Here is a 21,476-nt window from a genome sequence, read left to right on the forward strand (position 1 = left end):
ACTTCTGTATATTTCATAAAGTTTCCACAGAAACATTTTGTTTCTTCATGTGGATTCAGGACATGTTCAGCTGGTATCTGGGAGATCATGTGTTATGTGCACACTTCTGTAAGGATCCAGAATAGCTTACTGTTTATCTTATTGATATTGCCTTGAATCTCAGCTTGTGTCAGCAGCTCCTCATAGACGTCTCTCTCTTCTTCAGAGATTGTTCCATTCTAAGAAAACAAAATTGTTGCTAGTACACACAAATCTTTGCAGAGAGAAAAGTTATTAGCGGGAGACATCAAAACTGCATCAGCTGAAATATTTGCTGGATGTATTTGTAAAGGAATTTGTTGACCACATGAACTAAAAAAATCAGCACTTCATGGTAACTGGCTGAGCAATATTTAAAGCATTTTCTGCGTCCTGTAAAATAGCCATGTAAATATAATGTTGCATTGTTCAACTACAGAAAGCATTAGCTCTCGTGTAAAAAACAAAGCAAATAATTTCACATTAAAGATCTGTGGCAGAAGTAACACTTTATCCTCAAAAAAGTTATCATTCTTTTTGCAACTTTTTAAACAGAAAATTTGTTTTTTTTTTCTAAAGCAGTTGATAGAGGAAAACCAATCTTTATTTGTTTTTAGTCTTCTGGTATTTTATCCTTTAGTCAAAGTTAAGCTACATCATACTCATAGTAATCATATTATAAAACTGGCTGTCAGCTTGTTGCATTGCCATTATTTATCTTATTTAGCTTAAAAGTGTGGTTTTTTTCCTAATTATACTAATTTTAAAAATTAATTTAAGTTAATTTTTAAAACAGTAATACTACAGTATGAGAAACAACATGAAGGAACATGTATAATAAGAGCCCTAATAAAATACCACTACCTTAAGTCTTGCATTTGATTCTTTTCTCCTTTTAGCTTCAAAGAGTTCATTCTGATAGTCCTGTGCAAGTTCCTCATCCACATTTAGCAACATGGCATTTGGGTTCCTCAGAGTTGCAATGGTTTGCTCAGCTCTTCTCCTCTCAATAGCTTCATTAATTGCTATTACTGCTGCATGCACTAAAATTAAAAGCACAATCCTAAACTTCAGGAAGCAAAACATATTCAAAACTGTCACTGTTTCTTCTGATTTATTTGAAATGAATGTTTAATATATGTTCAAGAATTTACATATTCCCCTTCAAACATCCCACTCCTAAAGTTTCCCCTAGACTGCAGCAACAAAAGCACTCCATGTTTGCTCAAATGTGGCACACTGCTGTCCGTTCCATGTTCACCCTTCTCCCAACTAGGGGTTACTATTTTACTGACAGAAAATAAAACATGAGGTACATTTTGTTGTCGAAGTCTTATGTCATTTAGATGGCAATTATATGTAGGAATTGAAAATATTTTTGGTAGTCTTTCTCTTAAAGCTACTTTCATGTCCATGAAGATACAAGGCACATGAAAGTATTGTCTAAACTAACTATATCTGAAGGATAGTACACAAGAATAAGGAAATCCAAACTCCATGAAACTTGTCCTCCAGAATACATAGTTAAGATTCCCCAGGCAGGGTGCAGCCCTGCACTCCACATCTAAGCCTTCCTGGGATGAACTGGCTCCTTGTCTGAGCATCTCCATGAGCAGCTGGGGAACCAGAGAGACAGTGATGTAACAGCCGTTACTTCTATCACCTGCAAAACCACAGGACAGCAAACTCCAAACAGAGTGAGAGAATACCCAAAGAGCTTTGCAGGGTTCCCAAAACATTACTGCACAGGAAAAAGGGAGTGTCATAGGACTCACTACAGCTATTGACCAGCTTAAGTGTTAAACCTTTCCTTTGAGAAAACAAGTAAACTTCAAATACTAAATAGATGCTTGACTCCAAGATTTTAGGAGTCAGAAATGCTCTTGTTTTTCCACACAGCAAATTTACATAAATGTACACAATTAAAACCACTTGCAGCTGCATTAGGTGTAGAGTGATGGCTAACACACCCTTCCAAGGTATTCCCTGCACATTTTTGGCCCTAAGATCAGTCTAGAGTAAGGACTTCACTAGAGCTACAGTTTGTCTGGACCTTCATGCCACAAAGAGACCCCAACAACTGTCTGGTGGCACATTCATCTCAAAGATTTTACAGACATTTCTATTTAAAATGTAATTCCTGATAAATGTTTATCTAGATCTTACCCTAAAGGAGGAATGCAGCAACTCCCCATTTATCACCACAGCAGCTTGTCTAGGATTTACTTTCATGCCACTAATGAGATGTGTGAGGGAAAGCACAAATGCCATCTTTCCTTATTCAATCAGTATTTAATTACTATGTGGCCTTGCATGGTTTTGCTAAACTGGAGAAAAGCATTCAGTAAAAAGCACTTCTCTGCATCAAGTTCAACTAAGGGCCTATATATCTGAGTTTAGAGCCTTCAGTTTCTTTCAGTAAATAAAAGAAATGAAAGATGCTTGTAAATGATTAGGAAATTTGAGTTTTTAGAAAAACAAAGGAGTGTGCAAATTTAGGGAAGTAGAACAGAAAGGCAGACCATTGGAAACTCAACATGGGCAAATGAAGCATGAAGTGAAGTTATACACTCTCAGAGGGGGCAGTTACTGGAATGACTTGACTAGCTGTTGGTGGATAACCCATTGCTTAGCATTAAATTCATGCTAGAAAGTTCTAAAATTATTTTGCTCTAGCTCAGTTCAGCACAGCATCAGATGGGAAAGAGAATCAGCTGGCATGGTGGAGGAGAAGCAGAGAGACAGACTGGTTCCTTTGACATTGAACTTTAGAAACAGGGCAAGTTCATAGTGGACATTAGGAAAAGGTTCTTCACTGAGAGGGTGGTCGTCACTGGGACAGGCTCCCCAGGCAAGTGGTCATGGCACCGACCCTGTCAGAGTTCAAGGAGTGTCTGGACAACGCTCTTAGTCATATGGTTTAGTTTTAGGTCGTCCTGCGAGGAGCAGGGAGTTGGACTTGATGATCCTTGTGGGTCCCTTCTAACTATGACTCTATGAACACCCAGATCAACTTCAAGGGGCTAAGAGAAGAATGCTGTTCTTAGACACACATATCACCCCCAAATGCTCATATAACAAAACACATGGGAAAAATGTAACCCCTTCCACAGTTGTGTAAGAAGTCTCACTGACATAAGTGGGGCTAACAAAAAGTGGTCAAAAGTCAGGTTCAAGGTTAGGAGAGAAGTGAACAGGTATTGGTGGATGTTGTGAACCCATCTACCAAGAGAAACAATGAGAAGCCTTATTGGACTTGAAAGAGCCGTCTGGAAGCACAGAGTAACAGAGAGGGTTACCTGCAGAATAAGCTCCCTTTGAAAGCACTTAAGCTTACTCTTTGCATGCTGATTTCTACTATTGCTGACAGCACAGGAGGAGTCATCAGCAGCTGTTTCACTTCATATCTCCTTTTGCTTACTCCATTTTGGAAGCAGGGTAGTAGACCCTTTCCTTTTGCAGGATCTCCATGTCCAACCTCACTAGTGCACGAGGGTTCCCATAGCAGATGTTTCCTGTTCTGGGGCAGAGTGTGTTATCTACAGCACACTCCTTGCCCAAAGGGACAGGACTAGCATCAGGAAACACTGCTTTTCTGTGGAAGACTGAAAACCCTTCAGAAGTTAAAGGAAACCCTACACACACTATAATAAGCTTTCAGAGAAGGAAGTTGCAGCCCTTTCATCTTCAGGGGAGGAAGGAAGCTCCCTGGAAAAGTGCTTGATAGTCATTAAATCTCTGAAAATTTGCTAAAAAAAGGAGACAAACTACCCCCACTTCCAAAGGCAGTATTTTAAGAGCTAACTTTGCAGAAGCATGGACATACTAAGCTATAGCAGGCTCCAGAATATACAACACAGAATGCGAATCAACATCAGGAAGTGTGTTTTAAGTTAAGGTCTGGAAATTTCAACACACTAAGTAACATCATAGATCAGCTTGTTTCAATTATGCTACTTTGCAAGGTTTAACAAAGTTGCAATGGAACTTCATTATAATGCAGCTTTTATACCCTCCACCTCCCCATGTACAGTCTAGGGCACTGTTACTGGTTTGTATCAGTGACCCGCTGTGCCATTGAACATACTCAAGCCAGCCCTTCTGTTCTTCAATTTGCTCCTCTGAAAAAGGCTAGGATTTTGAACAAAATAACTAGACGTCAAGTGTGGATTTAAGTGAACACACTTCATTTCATGTCATTTAAGGTCAAGCATTTTGTTGTTGTCTGGTGCTTTAAATGTATCACTTCATTCCACAAAAAAACTGAAATAAAGAAAAAACACATTTACAGCTGGATAGGCTCAGGCAGCAAAAAAGCTTTTAATTTTGTTTTTGAGTGGAAGCTGTTCAAGGCAGACTCAAAAGGACCATAACTGTGCATCAATCCCTCTAAAAAGGAAAAGCTTATTTCAGATGCACCAGCAGGATGTGCCCTCCAGCAAGGTTCTACCATGCTGTGGGTCTCATGCCAGTGGTCAGACAGATTGAAAGCTGCTCATGGAGGCAAATGGTTCCTCCACATATGCACCACCATATGCAAGAGACTTGCCTATCTGGAACAGTGACTTTTCCTCACAGCAGCCTGATGGGGTGTTTGAGGAAAACTGCCAACATAGAAAGGAGGCAGAGAGAAGACACCTTGTTCCCACAGCTGTCTCCACTGTACTGCCTACAGTGCAGAGGCACACGCAGAGCTCAGTTCGTCATTCTAGAGGAGCACTAGCTATCAAAGCATTAAACCCCTGCAAAAGATTGTAAGAAATCTTTGTCTCTTGTATCACTTCCTATGGTTCAATAGAGATGCTCAAAAATACAGACTGAAAAATTGCAAGAGGTCTTGCAAAAATGATGCAGTGTGATAGTCAGTGAAAACTTGCTTGTTTTTCTTGTTATTTATTAAAAGGTGGCAAGCTAGGTGAATTAAAACACAGAAAATATTTTGTTAGCGTTCTCTCAAATTATCCAGTAGAAAACAGAACAAGAGCCACACTTACATGCAGCTTCATCCACTGATAATTCACTGGCCAGAATCCCACCAATTTTACTAAAAGATGGCATCTGTATACCGTACTTCTCTAGCTCCTTTCGCATGTTGCTGATTTCTTCCTCTGTTCACATAAAAAAAAGAAGTATTATCAGAACAAAAGCATAAGAATTTCATTATGAATCACCATACCTACAAATACAGGTGCAGTATTTTTGAAAGCACTTGTGGCCACAGCCTCCTAGCAGTTTTTCCTCCCCATTTTGAAGGAATCCGAGATATGACAAGTATTCCATGCAAATTCACTCCCTTCTGTCCTTCAGACACTGACATTCATTAAAAATAGCAGCCACCCACCTATTTAATTAGGTTGTGTTCAGAACAACCTTGCGGGAGGAGAAAGACCATAATAGAAAATATGTACAATGTTAGCAGATTTACTGGGTGAAGAAACCATCTAACATATGATTAGATAAGCAGTTTATTACCTGTGAAGTCCACTTTTCCCAGTAGGTCCTGGATCTGTGGTGCTAATCCTAGTTTGAACAGATATAAACTGCAAAGAAGAAAATTAGAATTTAAAGTCTTACATGTGGTTGTTTGCTTTCTGTATAAGAAAAAAGCACTTTTATGAAGCTTGTTCATTAGCCCTTGACTTTCATGTGCTGATATGGAATAAATTAACCCTACAGTTTTCTTTATGTTATGTTTTTAAGTCTTACAGAAAGAGAAGTCTTTTTTGACTTAATGTTTCAAAGAAGCATCTCTAAGAGAGAGGCACTGTCAGTGTATCTCAGATCAGAGGGGATGTGTAAACAAGTAGAAAACCTTAGTGGAAGACAATTAAAGAAATTCAAAAGCTAGTATTGGGGAAAAAAAAATCAAGATGTGAATGCACTTTAGTACAGCTAATAGCTTTGGATCTATGTACTGGTTTGACTTGTGTTATTACATCCCTGTAATTAATAGCTGAAGACACACAAATCACTGACACCCTTCTTACTAAGTGTAGAGGAACAAGGACCTGTAAGTCCATCCAAGCCCATCTCATATGCATGTCATTAGCTATTTCGCTTTTGGAAAACTAAGAAAGTTAAATCTGAAGTGGTCTCCAGAAACTAATATTTTTGGTTCAATATAGCATGAAAAATATCTATACTCATTACTCCTAGAGCTCTGGGGTGCCATCTGAAAAAACAGTTGCATATATCCACAATTTCTCAATATCTTCCAAAGAAAAGGCATGTATTTACCTACAAAAGACTGGTGTTTCTATAATTTATCAGTGAAATTAAATAAACAAGTGTTAAACAAGTAGGTTTTGCAAGCAGGGATCAAAATGTAGATTTTAAAAACAAAACTTAAATAACACATTCCTCAAACAGGATTATTTTGCACCTCTTATTTAAATGACTTCACCCCAACCTCGTACATTGCAAATGTGCATGATGGCTTGACGTTTTTGTTTCTAGAGGGGCACATTTCCCTTTTGTGTTTTGTTGTTGTGGGGTTTTTTCACTATTAGCAAATTACAGGATAAGATTTCAAAGCAAGTATTTGTAGCTGTCACAATTATTTCAGAGCACACAGAATCAACATTTCATCTTTCATGATAACACAGCTACTCCTGTGCCCTGTCACAACCTGGATGGATACAGCAGCACATCTTATGTATGTTGACACTCTTTCAACTGCTGCAGCCCCTCAAAATCATTGCTTTGAAAGGTGAGAATGGCAGTGGCAGTCTTAAATGCAAGGTAGATAAAGCAGGAAAAGAACCACGTGACTATAGTAATAAACCAGGTTCCTCTGTTACCCTGATCCGCCTGCCAGTCTTCCCTTGTGGGCTTTTAGAGAGATTTTACTCTGAGTCAGGGACACAGTCCTGGCTGAAGGGCTGAGTGTCATACAATGATCAGCAGCATCATGGGACTACGCTGGCTTCTTTGGAGGTCACCACAATAAAAAGACAGAGGAAGAAAAAGCAGTATGAACATTAGAGACCCATATTTTTGCTGTTCAGCACTTCCAGGACGATACTGAGCCATGTGCGTTACTTCCTAAGCTCCTTTTTTTGGAGAAACCTACTAACCACCAGGTGGTGCTGAAAATGTGCTTGGAGTCTTGCACGGAACACAAAGTCACTTCCACTCTGTATTAAGGTATAATTTCACTTCAGACAGCTTGCTTAATGCTTTTATAGTGTAACTTGAACCTCAGACAACCCACATAAAATCAAAAGCAGGGGGTCTTGGGGTTAAGAAAGCTGGATATAAGGCATCAGGAACAGGGGAGAAACAAAGGGGAAAGGGTAGTTCCCAGGTGAAGTTCCCCTTGCATCGCCCACACAGAACTGAGGTTCATTCCAGGCAGAGGTTCCTGGGTCTTGTTTTATGCTTAGCTCATGTATAACATACTGTAAAAAACAGATCTGAAAAATAGCACACTTTTTAAAAAACATGCATGTTATTCTATTGCTTCCTAGGAAAACAATGTTTTGAAGCTGTGTAGCTTCAGAGGGATAGTTTGTCAAGGATGTAGCAGTGATCTGCTTGCAAAGATAAATTGAAAACTAAATTTTTCAGGGAAAAAAACACCCAAAACCTCATTGGCCCTGCTATTTATGAACAAGAATCACTCTTAGCATCTTAATTTAAATGAAGTGGTTCTTAACCTCATTTAGTCCAGGAACAAATCCAAATTGGCTTTCACAGGAAAAATAGTGCAAGAAATGAGGCCTATGCCTTTGTATTTCTCAAGTTGGGCCTTAAGTATTGATGTTTCAAACAGGAGAAAAGCAAGAGCATAATTATGTTCAACAGAAGTCTAGAAATTGTTTGCTAAGTCACTCCTTCCTGGCCAGAGCAGTGCTGTATTTGACAGTGCAAGTTGTTCCAAAAACTGTAAGTACAATGGTCTTTATTTCAGACTTGAACCGGGACATAGCCTAAAAATATATTTAAACCATCTTGCTTAGAGTCATTGTCTATCTTCAGGCCCTCTAACAGCTCAAAGTTCAGCAAGAGCCCAAGTGACCAAAGACTTTCCCTGTGAGATGTTAACATTTCAGATGTCAAATAGACCCTCTGGATAGATGGAGCTTTTTACTCCCATTACCTACAGTTAAGGCTACTTCGTGCTGCTTAAAGGGGCAATTAAAAATAATCTTATCAATTTTAAGCACTTAAATTATGCACACTGACTGTGTATAAATGAATTTGTGTAGGAAAGCTCTCAACTAAATATGGCTTCATTATTTCTAAGAATAAGAAAATATCCTATCTGTGTTAAATTTACATAGTTTTGTTGGAAAGCTCAAGAATCATGTTGCTTCAGAGTAGTGACTTGGTCACAGCTAAGAAAGAATGGGAAGTAGGTCAGCTCTTCACCTCTGTGAGGAAGTGCTCAATTTTCCCAAGTTATAAGCCTTTGAAATTTGAGCATGTGCTCCAAGATGCATTAGAATTTAGCATTTAAACCCAATGGTGATTCTTCTTTCAGTGGTCATGTGCATATGCTACAGCTGCAAAGGTGAAAAGCCTGCTTGCAATTGCTCTTTCTAGATGTAGTGGTGCTGGACTCTGAGAACAACAGGGACATGGACTTTTCCAGGGTCTGTGAACCCTGTACTGATCCCCTGGAGAGGATGTTCTGACAAACGCAGAGAGTAGAGTGGGTGGGGTACACAGTGTGGAGACAGGGGGACAGACACCAGCAGGTCAGTAGTTACAACAACAGCAGAAGGGGAACAGAACTGGACTACTGCAGCTCAGCGATCCTCTGATGCCAATCCAACCGGGAACACTGCTGGCCAGGCAAGTGCCTTGTCCTTAATTCTGTTGTTTCCCAGACTGCTTTCAAGGTAGGCTGTGTGCCATTCAATATTGACACTGGAGTTTGGTTTGAAAGACTCCAGTGAAGGACTTATGACATGCATTTTAGGAAAAGGCATGGAAATAAAAGTAGTTCAACAATTGTTTCTTTGATTCTTACATCCTGCATGTGATGCAGGCACAGGGCCCTACACTTTCATGGGAAAGCATCATAAGCAAAAGCACTGTAGGTCTATTGCCCTTCAGTGTGGCATGACACACTTGATACAAAGTCCACTTATAAAATAATGACTTGTAAGTACAGAGTTATAGCTTTGTGTTGATAAGCAGCAAGGAAAAGTAATTTAAACAGGACAAAATTGGAAGCGAAAGCTGAGACAATATAGACTAATTCTAATACTGGCATAAGTCCTGGGGCACATCAAGATGGAGAAAGGAAAACTTCTAGCAAAAGTCAACCCATTGCAAAATTCTGTTCAAGATGAAAAGAGTTATTGCCATTGTCATGATAAGGCAGATCTTAAGAAGGTATTGAAGTGATGGGCTTATTTTTCATGTAGCATTCAAATCCACAGTTGATGAAGTCCTCCATACATGAGGAAGCAAGTATCAGAAAACCTCACTGTGCTCTTCCACCTCCTGTAAAACATCTGAGCCAGCCCATAATGTGGCTGAAGGGGCATGCAGCCCACTGTGTGAGCCTGAGCTGGTTAACATTAGAGCCCCATGCATCCACTTCAGGAAATCACTCACAAGCTTACACTGACAGAACAGACCATGCTACCAAGTTTTAGGTGAGGGCTACCCTCAAACAGTCCTGATGATACTGTTCAGTTAATATTACACCAGACATAATAATTTCAAGTGGCAACACTTGTCAAAGGTGACAAACCCTCCCCCAGGGCTGTCAACTCTGAAAACCTAGCATTTGAAAGAAATATGATGAACTTTCACAGTATACCCTATTTATTGGCAGTGAGTGCACATAGAGTGCAAGAGTGGGCACATCATTTCAAGGATTAGACCTTAAAAAATTTCAGTTACAGCATGTATTGAATAGTTTCTGACCTATAGCCCTGGAGTATTTGATGTGCCTTGGAACACCATTAGGAATGTGGAAGAGAGTTTGGGGCGTAAGTTAATTACGTTGTCTGCAAGCCTAGCTGCAAGAAAGTAATGAAAAGAAAAGGTCTCCATGTGCAGGAAATGAGCTAAGAGAGCCACAAGAGGCAGGAGCTGTCTGCCAACACCACTGCCCCTCACACCAGGGACAGCACAAGGCAGATGTTTAGCACTAAAAGTAACGAACATCAAGAAAATCCTTAAGGCAGGACATAAATTTTAAGCTCCACCTTCAATGGTGTGGTCAAAGCCTTCCTGACTTTACATTCAAAAATCAGGTTGCTCAGAACTTTAAAATCTTGGAAAATATTGATTTTTACATGAATGGCCTCCTTTTTTTGGGACAGAAAGATGTCAGTTCATCATCATTTTCACTCTTTTCAGCACATCTGCCCCATGGCTATACTAATATTTTGCCAGGTTTTTGTTCGTTTATTTGGATTCTGTTGCAGTATGTTTTTTGAAATGGTATCTCCACTTTGTAAGGGGGTGTACTCATTGAAGGAGGGGTGTTTGTGCTAAATTCAGTAGTCCTTCATTTCTATTTTGAAAATAATTTGGCCAATAATCCTGACAAAAGCAAAGTTCATTAAATTAAAGAACTTGTAAATTCTGACAGATTTTGATATACTGGTTACTGTAAAGCCATTTAAAGGCTTACACTCCTAGTTTTAGCAATTACTTTAACTTTTACTCCCATCACCAGTTACCTTAGAGCGTGAATGCAATATATCATCCTAGGAATGTTTTTCCTATCGTAGACATCTGTAGTCTCTGGATAAAAGATCTAAAAAACAAAGAGCGCACAGTTAAAGGAGAAGAAGCTGAACAGAAAAGTAGCTAAAATGAGGTCTCTTCAGAACCATACCTTAAACTTACAGAATTTCAGCTGTTACTTCTATACAGTTATAAATCAAGTCTCTTCTGATGTTATTTTAGCTTTATCAGTAGTTTTCATAAGGAAGAATTTAATAAAGCATAAAAGCTACTTTATAAGAGGGGAATAGAGGAAGATAAACAGACAGCATTTCAGCAATATTTTTAGAAAAGGTCCTTTGGCACAAGCTCAGCCAGTAGGGCTTGTCCTCCTACAGACACCCAAAACCTGGGATGCAGTCACAATTTGCAAAGTCTCGTTGTGAACCAAACCTATCAAGTATGGTTTAAAAATGCAAAATTCTAATTGCCAGCACCCCTAACTTTGTGAATACATCATTTACAGAGAAGGATATTCAGAGAGAAATATCAAGCAATTTAGCCAAAAAGTCACATCATAAATTCCAATTTGGTTCTACCACTAATTTGTTCCTGGCCTTGGTCCCAGTCGCTAAACACTGTTTCTCCACAAAAATAAAATAAAAGACTTAGCTAACCGTGAGAGTTGGCAGTGTGCTTCCAGCCCAGGCTGGGCACTTTGGGATGCGCCGTCCCATGGTTAATAAGACAAGACTGAGTAAGTCAGGAACAAAGTGCCCTCTTCATCATTTTCTCACAACCGCTTTGGGAGGGAGACTCGGGAAAGCTTTTGGCCATGACCATCCTCCGCAACAGAAGCGTAATGTTTCAGAGGAGGGATGGCAGGGTGGAAATCAGCCAGCTGAATGGAGGGCTCAAGTTAGACAAAAAAAACCCCCAAAACCCCAACCTGGGAAAGGCAGGACCTTCCCCATCTCTGTGGCATTTCTGATGGCAGCTATGGGTGCCCTTTTCTGCTTGTGGGCACCTGCAGCAAGTTCGCCTGCAGCGTCTGGCCACTAGTCCCTGCAGCCCTTCGGGCAGCCATCCGATCATCCCTGCTGTGCCCCACCACGGTGCATTGGGCAGCACCGGGGCTGCCCCCACCGAGGCACCCAAGGGCAGCTGCAGGGCAGCCTGGGCAAGGGAGTACTTGCCCCAGGCTGTGTGTGGGTGCTGAAATGTCCAAATAAGCAGAGTAGGTGTTTCCACACGGTCCTTTCTGAAAGGATTTTCATCCAAAAAAGACTCACTGGTGCCCAGAAACAGCAGCAGAGGGGGGAGATGACAAGCGAAGACCCACAAGGAGGAAGATAAATATGAGAGGTGACCCAAGAAAGCAGCTGGTGGAAGAGGAGCAGCAGCATAGCCACGTAGATGCACTGGAGTGTGCAAAGACAGTCTGGAAACAGGGTAGAGGCAGAGAAACTGGGACGTACATTAAGAGGAAGAGGCAGCAAGAGACACCATGAGAGGCAGTAACCTAAAGGAAGCAAATATTTAAGTTTTCTAGTTTAAATCATATTCCTTTCAGGCCCCCACAGAGACTGTACTAGCAATAAGATATAGCTAAAACACCACTTGCATCTCCATTTGTCTTTTGACGGGAGAAGCACACTAAGCATTTCCACCCACAGCACTCGTCCACAGCAGCCTCAGCCCACGCACACCAGCAGCAGTAGCACATAACTGACATTCCCACTGCTTTCAGCATTACCTCCTCTTCAGATTTGTTTCCTGAATTACCCCTTCCCCGCAGACTTACTGCAAGCAACCTTTTATGCTCAAGCAGATGAAAGAGGATCTCAGTGAGTCAGTGCCTTGAGCCAGTTTCTTTGCTAAAATTTGAAGGCTTACCTTAGGTAGACCAATGGACTCCATTGCTCTTAGCCACTGCACAGTGTTGTCAGTGTGCCGAAAATGAAGGCCAGATCTCTATTGGAAACATTGAAGGAAAAGATGATAAAAACCACATAAAGTAAATTCTCTAATTACTGATCCTTCTGTTGCTTCCCAATTTTATATCCTGAAGTCAGGTTCAGGGAATTTTCCCTTGTTTGAACCTGGAGACCAAAGCATCACAGCCACAATGCTGCTAATGAAACATCCTAACACATCAACAGCCCCACACTGTCCAGCTCATTATTTTATGTAACATAAGCCAGATTTGTACCCATGTGGGTGGACTGTGACCAAAGTGGTCATTTGTACAGCCCTTCAGTAGCCTTTGAGAGTAAAGGCTGGCTGTCTAATACCATGAACCACTACCTCCAAAATACAGAAGTGGTAACACTGCTCAGCACTCCTGTGGAGGAGAACAGATAAGAAGCTGTTAGTCACTCTTCAGATCTACTTGAATACCTGACCCTTCCCACAGCCTACGCAAGCAGCAGTTAAAAGAGCAAAGTGGGAAAGTTTTGTTTGTTTGTTTGTTTTTAATTAATTTTTAAAGAGTCAGGGTAAAGGGGGAAAAGAAGCCTGAACTCAAGTTTTGGAGATTTTCAAGAGAAGCATTTAAATGTAACCAGGATTCTTAGCCATGGTTCTATTAACCATATGGGACCTAGAACAGCTTAATTTCTCAACTCTCAAACAACAGCCAGTGATTACACCTTAAAAATGTCCATTTTAATTTTTTCTGCCACCTCTACATGTTAGGATAATGCATTCCATAGCTGGACTACTGCATATGCATGTATATATTTCTATATTATTGAGGATTTGGAGATAAACAGCTCACCTAGGTAGCATGCTAAGCCTACTTACTGAAGCTTGTTTTTTGCCTCTCTGTTAAATTTGGTAAAATAAACACACAGGTCTAATGAAGTGAATGTCCTTCTATACAAAATGAGGAAAATTTGGAATAGTTATCAAGTTTAGTTACTGAATTGCTTTTAGCTCCCATTCCTAATGAGACATAATTGTATAAATGGTAAAACTCATGTTCTCCCTGGTGCCAGAAGTGTAATTTGTTCAGCTTTAAAAACATTGACACTAACATAGTTTTTCTAAGGGTAAAACATTCCTAACTTATCATGGTGGCTTGTTAGTGCTGTTTGTCTTCCATCTAGTCCTGACAGTCTTACATAAGAGATGCAGAATGTTAACCAACCATGCTTGGGTATCTTTAAGAGCTGGAAGACAGATATTACATTTTTTTTGTCTTGTTGGTGAGAACTGAAAAAGTTATTACCTTATAACGAGCCTGCTCCACATCATATATCTTTTTGTCTGACACCACATTAGGGGCAAAGAACTTTGCAAGCTTGGCAAGGTAAACACCATTTCTTAAGCCTTCCTCTAGCTCCGTAGTTGGGGGCAGCTCTTCTTCCAAGCAGACCTCCATCCACCTACAGAGATGTCGTTTGAGAAACATTGTTATTTGTGATTTTAACAAAAGCGACACCTTTCACCCACAACCATCGTACTTTTAATGTCACTACCATAACAGAATTGTAAGAGAAAAAGATGCAGGCTAAGGAGAAAATTCTTATGTTCATTCACATGGCAGATCAAAATGACTACAGAATCATATCTACATTCATGGTCCTGACCCATCAATAACCAAACAACATGATTAAGTACACATCCCCTAAGGAGTCCGACTCAGATCTTTTGAACAGCACTGGGCTTTTAAATAGACAGTAATTTAAGCTGAAACCAGAAGAAAACATGAGGTACTGTGTATTATTGATGTTTGCATTTAAAAACTCTGTGATAGCTATGCCAGGGCTAAACCTCAAAAGCATTAAAGCCAGCAACGTGCTGGGCTCGGCTGGCTCCTGCAGCCAATGTACTCTGCAACCCAAGCTTGCAGCAATGCTCACCTCAGTATAGAGCACTTCTGCAGCTCATCCTCCTCACGCAACACGCGGCAGCTTGCCATGTTTACCCGTAAAACACATGGTGCCAGTGCTGGAGGAAGGAGTGAGGCTTTTTGTTGAAACAGCCCAAGGTACTTTATGTATTTGAGGTCTGCCTGGCAGCGAGTTGGCTGAAATATTCCCGTAGCCCATCAGGTGGGATGGCTTCTCATCAAATAGTGACTAAATCCTTCAAGGTGGGAAACTAGTTACGTTTTTGAGGCTTAGATGTGATAGATGTAGTACTACATAGAAAACAGTAATTATTAAACATATAACCAGTTCAGAAGGCCAGTAACAGACATAAAAGTGGATTATCCAGTATGTTTGTATTGAGTCACCAAGAGAAACTGCTACCGAAGCGCTTCTGAAGGTTAGCATCCTAACCACTGGGCCAGAAGTTCCTTATATTGGTGGTCTAAGTGTTTTGGCCCCATGATATTATTCTTATTTCTAGCAGCTAAATCACTTTACAGGAGCTATAAATCTGGTTAGTTCTTTCCCAATATCTTTTTTTTTTTTTTTTTTTTTTTTTTGCTTAGGCAATCTCTGCTGTTGTTAGAAGGGCATTAATACCATTACAAATGGACAAGAACAAAGCTGAAAACATCAGTTCACCTTACTTACTGTCACTAAGGCAGCGTTGCTGTATTCTGCATAAGACAGCATTACAAATCTAACATCACCTCCACAGGGGTGACTTCAGAAACAAGAAAACTGGGATCCAAGTTGAAAATGAGCCAGTTTTTCCCCCACCACACAGGAGAAAAAAACCTCACTACTTCATTTTCTTTCACCTTAAAACTCAAGACAAATGACCTACTCCATTACACTTCTGGATTTGTTACAGGACATATGAAAGTTGTTTCATGAAGCACAGACTACCCAAACAGCTCTTCAGGAAACCACCAGCCATAAATCTGGGACAATATCACACAAAACTGCAGGGAGCGAGTGTCATTAGGAAAACTGTACGTTGCAGTATAAAAGCTGCTTTGGTGAGGAGAACCGTATCCCTGACAAGTTTCCTGCTCCATCTTGCGTTGCATGTTCATGTGTTATGGGTCTGTGCCAAGGGTCCCCAAAGTCATCCTTATTAATGACATCTTATAGACTAAATAGATATACATACTAAGGCAAAATGTTGCATTTGTCTTCTCCAAAAGAGATAACAAAGAAGAATAAACAAAGAACATGTACTCCCAGCAAATGTGGGTTTTACCTGAGCCAGTTAGCTCTTTCTACAGGCTTTATTTTCTAGAAGATGTATTTTAGGAAAAGAGCTGTACGGATAGCAGAAGGAGCTTGCTGAGCCACAGGAGGTATTTACCATGAGCTGAAGCTGACCCTGTTGTCCAACGGACCATCTCCAGTGATATGAACTGTATGCCCCCAGAGTAGTGTTTGCTACCTTGTACTGGATCCTTTACACTTCTGATTCTCAGTTTTCTTATGAAAACATTTTCCTGACATCTTCAGTCAAGGGCACCAAAAAAAGATTACATTGCAACTGTTTTTGAAGATACACAGATGTGCCCCCCAAAGTTCCTTTTCTTCCTTCTGGTACAAAAATTTGCTACTTAGAGGCAACTTTCCCCTGGCCCAAAACCAGCTATTGCAGGTGCTCCCCCATAAAGCCAGCTAAGCGCTGCTATTTGCTCTTCCATGGCAAGCAGCTCTTCCTCAGGCTTTCCTTCACCATACAACTGAGGTTCACCAGCAGAAAGAGCTCCGTGTGTCAGCACTGGTCCAGAGATTAAATTTAACAGCCTTATAGTTGAATGTCCATTAGCAAGGCATCACTTAGTGCTAAGAGGGAAGGGCTAATAGCAACTTGGGCATGACACTAGGAGAGAACACCCGCCTTCAGAGCAGGTCTAGGTTGTAAATGATAACCCTCCAAATTCCTGTTCTTGTGACACAAAGAGCTTGCTATTCACAACCTCCTGCTGGTTTTGGGAGACAGAGAAAGCATGCATTTGGGTAGATTGGGTCTGTAAAAGGGTCTGTATAAAACTAAGTCATTCCCCAAGCTCTAAATGAGATCCAAGTTGAAAGCTACTCCTCAGCTTTTCAAACCTCCTGTTATTCAACAACAGCAAAACTGGTTTGGATTTGTTTCCAGTGTGGTAATGAGCCTTTAAGATTAATCTGAAACCATCCTGTTCTGGATAGGGAGGCTACCCTGTCTAATGGGTAAATGCAATACACTGAAGAACAAACAGGAAACTCTATGAGGAAGCAAAAAAAACAGAAAAAAAAAGGGTGTGGGTGTGTGTCATGAAGAATACAGTTGCCAATCCAACAAGCCCAGATAAACAAATACATCTCTTTTTAGAAGGAGAATGTTGGTAACTCAGTAAAAAGAAAAAAAAAAAAAAAGGAAAAAAGTAGAGAAAAGTAAATGGAACAAACCTGAAACAAAGGAGTTTCTTTCCATTTATAGCTAAAAATCTATAAGTGATATCCATTCTAGAAAAACTAACAGGTCTGTGATAGGGCAACTGTAACTTATAGCTTTGGGGAATCAGTTTCCAAGACTGAGAACACAGCTGTAGCTGTGTTACATAGAAGACAGGTTTTACCAGTGTCTGGAAATTGCAGAACTTAGCTACAACAAGATCTGTTGTGAAAGGATTTACTCCATTTTGCACATGTTTAATCAGAGGAAGGAAAAGCCTCAGGATTTGCATGAAAACCTGCAAATATACAAACAACCTAGTAAGTTTTAGTTATGCAAACAGCTGCTCAACTCTTACTAGGAGAGAGTATTTGAGACATCTGTAGCACTTTTCTCCCCAATACTTGCAATTACACTGATTCAGTTAAAATGTAGTTGTGGATTTAAACAGAAAGAAGCATTACTTTAAGGCTGTGAGGTTCTGCTTTTTAAGACACAGTTTGGTGAGTTTATGAAAGTTACTATATGTCACGGTGATGACAGCAGGAGTAGACTGGACTGAAAAACAGAAATCCTTCTACTTCTGTTTCTTTAATTGAAACCGAGAATATCCACCTGACAGTAAAGATTTATAGATACCTTTGGAGCAATTTATTTTTCTTCTGGGCTAGAAAAGCAGCATTGCCTTTGGCTCACTCACTGTTTTCCTGAGCACACAGTACTGCAACATCAGCACCAGATTTAAGCCTGTTGCAGGAACTGTTACCCACAAAAACTAGTTAATACTGTGGCTATACAAGAGGAAGAACCTATAACTCAATGTTAGACGGTATGTTTTTCTTCAGTGTGAAGCTTGTGGAATAGGACTGTTATAGCTATCAAATGCATGCATTTCTGCCATTTCTTTTTCTACAATGCAATCCTATAATTTATGCTGTTTTTTTAACAACCTTAACTTACTGAGAGAGGTATGCTATGAAAAACTGCCACAGTGTGAACGTGATTGTTGACTTGATCGCTAGTTACAGCTAAACCCAAACCCCACACCATGGGGGAGGGACAAAATGTAATCTCAGGACATGGACTAGAGTATGCAATATCCCTGAAGTCCTGGCTACCACCATCAAAAATTAGCTATCATTAAAACAGCGCTGCAGAGCTACCCGTGCCAGTTTTAGTCTTATCATTTGGGTTCAAACATGCATAAACAGAAGTTTTCCTGAAAAGAGATACTTGGGGTCATACACCAGTATGCATAAATACAGCCTGCTTTTATTTTCATAATACTGCAGTACTTGCCAGCACAGAAACAAAGAATTTGCCTTAGACAAAAATCCAAACTCAGACCTGATCAATGGAAATATATCCCCAATACTTTAATTCCAATGCATAGAACTGCAAAGCCTGCCACGAGCAAGTTTTGAGGTACAATTTCCCTTTGCTTTGCTCAGTTCTGTCTTGACTCTTGGCAGTCCAAGCCAGAGCAGTTCAGCAGTGAATTTCTGGCAAGATAACAATGATGACTTCTGTGCCAGACCCACGAGCAGTAAACAGCACACTGCTCACCAACAGATTCCAGTTTCCACATTTGACCACACAAACCAGCAGCAGTATAATGAGCTCGGGCTTGCACTTGAAAAGCAAAAAAAACCCTGACTCTCATTCAAGGCAAAGGTCAAGGGAACTGGAAGCACCAACGCTGCACTATGAACTTAACCAGTTATGAAGTTGTCATTGACAGTCTGTGTGGTCAGCAAAGCACACACAGCTGGCTAAGGGACTGGAAATGCTGGAGTCAGTGTTCAGCAGAGAAGAGAGAATACATTGTATAACCCACCCAAAGCCCATCACATTTGGCACACACTGGATATTGCAGCAAAATTTACACTTGCACTGCCCTGCCCTTTTGGATTTATGCTGCAAATTGTGGATCCAAGGGCACCAGGTTTTTACCTCCTGGGAAGCAGACCTTTGGAGAAGTAAAGACAGGACTCCAGAGCCAAAGCTCAGACCACTGAACGCCACTACGAGAAGGGTATAGTGAAGACAAGGTAAAGATAAGTTTCCACCCATTTACTACCTCCCTGGCTCGCAACCACAGTGTTTCAGTCTGGTTCAGCACACGCATAGTGTGGGGAAGTGAAACAGACTGTTGGCCTAGAGATTACAATACAGCCATCTCATTTCCAAACAAGGGGTGAAAAAAATCTTGTTGCTAGATAACATGAGTAACAACAGTCAGTCCCAAAGCAAAATGTTACATTCTAACTTGAAATGTCTGTGAAGTTGTGTGATTTTGTTTTTAAGCCAAAACTTTTATTTGAAGATACTTAGAAATATACAATAGTCTGAAGCATGAGAACTCACCATTTAGAGTTCCACATTACTATGTCTCTAGTTTCTGAATCTAAAGATTTGTTGAGAAATCTCAGCTCTTAACTCATTTGCTTTTGTTTTCTAATGCAAAAAAAGATATTTTTTTTCTCCCACCAACAGTCCCATAAATATTGCTTTAAAAAGGAGGGTGAGAGCAGCAGAAGCAAGCTAGGTGTGTTGCTTGACTGAGCTGGAGTGGTGGTGGCAACATTGATTTGTTTATAAGGAAAGACTGTGTGTTAACTTTGGAATTTGTTCTCATTAGACTGCAAGCTTTAGTGTAGTACATCTCCTAAACCATAAAGCTTAGGAAAAGGTTGTTTCACAGAGAGCCACAGGCTATTTCCAGCACAAATGCATGCAAAGCTTCCAGCCATTCCATGAAAACAGAAACAGACAAGTGGAATACCATCACTGCAAAAAGCATGAGTTATATAAAAAAACCTGCACAAGTTTGGAGGCTCCACTTAGAGGCTGTGAAGAGCAGTGACAGAGCAGGCAGCTGAGAAAACTACTTTCTTCAGATCTTTTTTTCTCATGTTCTGGTACATTCAGCCCCAAATCTTCCTTACAGTTGGGAGCCTTGGCTCCAATCAGAGCTACAGACCTCTGCTGTCAAATTACTCCTGGAGCCAGAAGCCTTGGAAACACTGCCTCCTAAATTTGAGGCTCTAGATTCATACTCTAGTGATAGCCTCTACTGAATCTCAAGTTTTATCTATCCTAAAAACATACTTTGTCTGAAAAGTCAACACTTTGTGATCATGGGTCACCAGAGCAGTGTGGGGAAGGAAGGCGTGATGCAGGTCATTTCAGTCACCACTTCTCTTATGTTGCTTACAAGAAGTAACATGAAGATAGTACCGTGGAGGACACCGTGAATCACTTGGCTTCACAAGATCTCAGAACTTCAGCATGTAAAATGAACATAAAATCCTTTAGCAAGAGATTTTGCATTAATGTGTATCACTCTCATTTTTTACCCTTCCATAAGTCAGTTCTAATTTGAAATTGCATATCTCTGGGCCTCCAGCTGGCATTAGATTTAGCAGCATCTCAACTTATGATTATGATTTCACCAGGGAAGATACTGACTTTCAGCAAAAGCTACACTGAAAACCAAGAACCCATACATGAATGTTTCACTGTGCATAAGTATTAAAATAATATGGAGCTCACTGCGTATTACTGCATTTTGTTGAGTGGTGCACACCTGCGTAAAGTTTGTTGCAACATTCACTTCCCTGATCAAAGCCCTTCTGATGCACTTCATATTTGATTTAGATGAGAAGGGAGCAGCAGTGATGACTTGCCCGGCCTGTACAGCGCACTAAACCAGCAATAAATCATTTCAACAACATTTTTCCACACCAGATTTCTGCTGCCATGGCAACACTGACATATTTACAAAATAACCCTAAAGATGTTATAAAATCCTGGTTCACAAGATGGCAGCACAGATACTATTTGTTGTTTTAATCTGTTCTATTCCAGACATCCCTTATGTGGGTTAATCGGTGATTAGAGTACACAAGGCAAGGTGCTGCTCAGGAAACCTGCTCTGGAGCCTCAGCAGGGCCCCAAGGCCATTGCAGGCTACTGGGCACCCAGCAGCAGCCAAGTTCTGTTTACTCAGCACTTCTACAATGGGGGGCGGGGGGGAATAGAGACTGTCCAGCAACACCCAAACAGGTAACAACAGCACACGTGCCTGCGTTTCACGACAGCCCCCAAACCTTTGCAATCAGGCTTTGTTTTGCCATCTTCTCTGTTTGCAGAGACATTAAGATTTAGCACTGGGTATCAACCACAAACTCGAGGACTGCTCTGCGAGATAACATGCTGACTGAGGGGCCAATGCTAACAAAGCCCAGGCTGGTGGTTGCAGGATGCCTCATTCCCCTGCTCTTGGCCTAGGTCCAAGCTGCCAGAGGCTGGGGACAAATGATGAAGAGGCAGGAGAGAAAGCAGTACCAGGAAGGGCGTTCGCCACCCTTGTGGAGGCTGAACAGCCACAGTGAGTGTTTCTCTCTAAGAAACCTCACCTAATTCTTCTCAGCAGAAAGAACAGTACCCAAGAAAGAACAGTACCCAACAGGTTACCTGAGCGAATGAGGTGGAAATACTAAGTGTTCAAATGTCTC

General features: G+C 40.7%; 1 protein-coding gene across 4 annotated transcripts in view; it reads right to left on the minus strand.

Annotated features, from left to right (window-relative positions):
* Nucleotides 1–21,476, minus strand: part of IQGAP2 (IQ motif containing GTPase activating protein 2) — a 130,752-nt gene that overhangs the window by 50,026 nt on the left and 59,250 nt on the right. For 3 of the 4 annotated variants that reach the window (XM_075021369.1, XM_075021370.1, XM_075021371.1), the window contains 7 exons: nt 13,886–14,042; nt 12,550–12,627; nt 10,668–10,744; nt 5,491–5,558; nt 5,013–5,126; nt 883–1,061; nt 131–218 (listed from right to left, as the gene is read on the minus strand). In XM_075021369.1, coding sequence (XP_074877470.1) covers nt 131–218; nt 883–1,061; nt 5,013–5,126; nt 5,491–5,558; nt 10,668–10,744; nt 12,550–12,627; nt 13,886–14,042 — 761 coding nt within the window. Of the gene's footprint in view, nt 1–130; nt 219–882; nt 1,062–5,012; nt 5,127–5,490; nt 5,559–10,667; nt 10,745–12,549; nt 12,628–13,885; nt 14,043–21,476 lie in introns of those variants that run through there. The other variant, XM_075021372.1, reaches the window with a different exon arrangement.

The sequence above is a fragment of the Buteo buteo genome, chromosome Z (genome assembly GCF_964188355.1).
Source record: "Buteo buteo chromosome Z, bButBut1.hap1.1, whole genome shotgun sequence".
NCBI classification, from domain to species: Eukaryota; Metazoa; Chordata; class Aves; order Accipitriformes; family Accipitridae; genus Buteo; species Buteo buteo.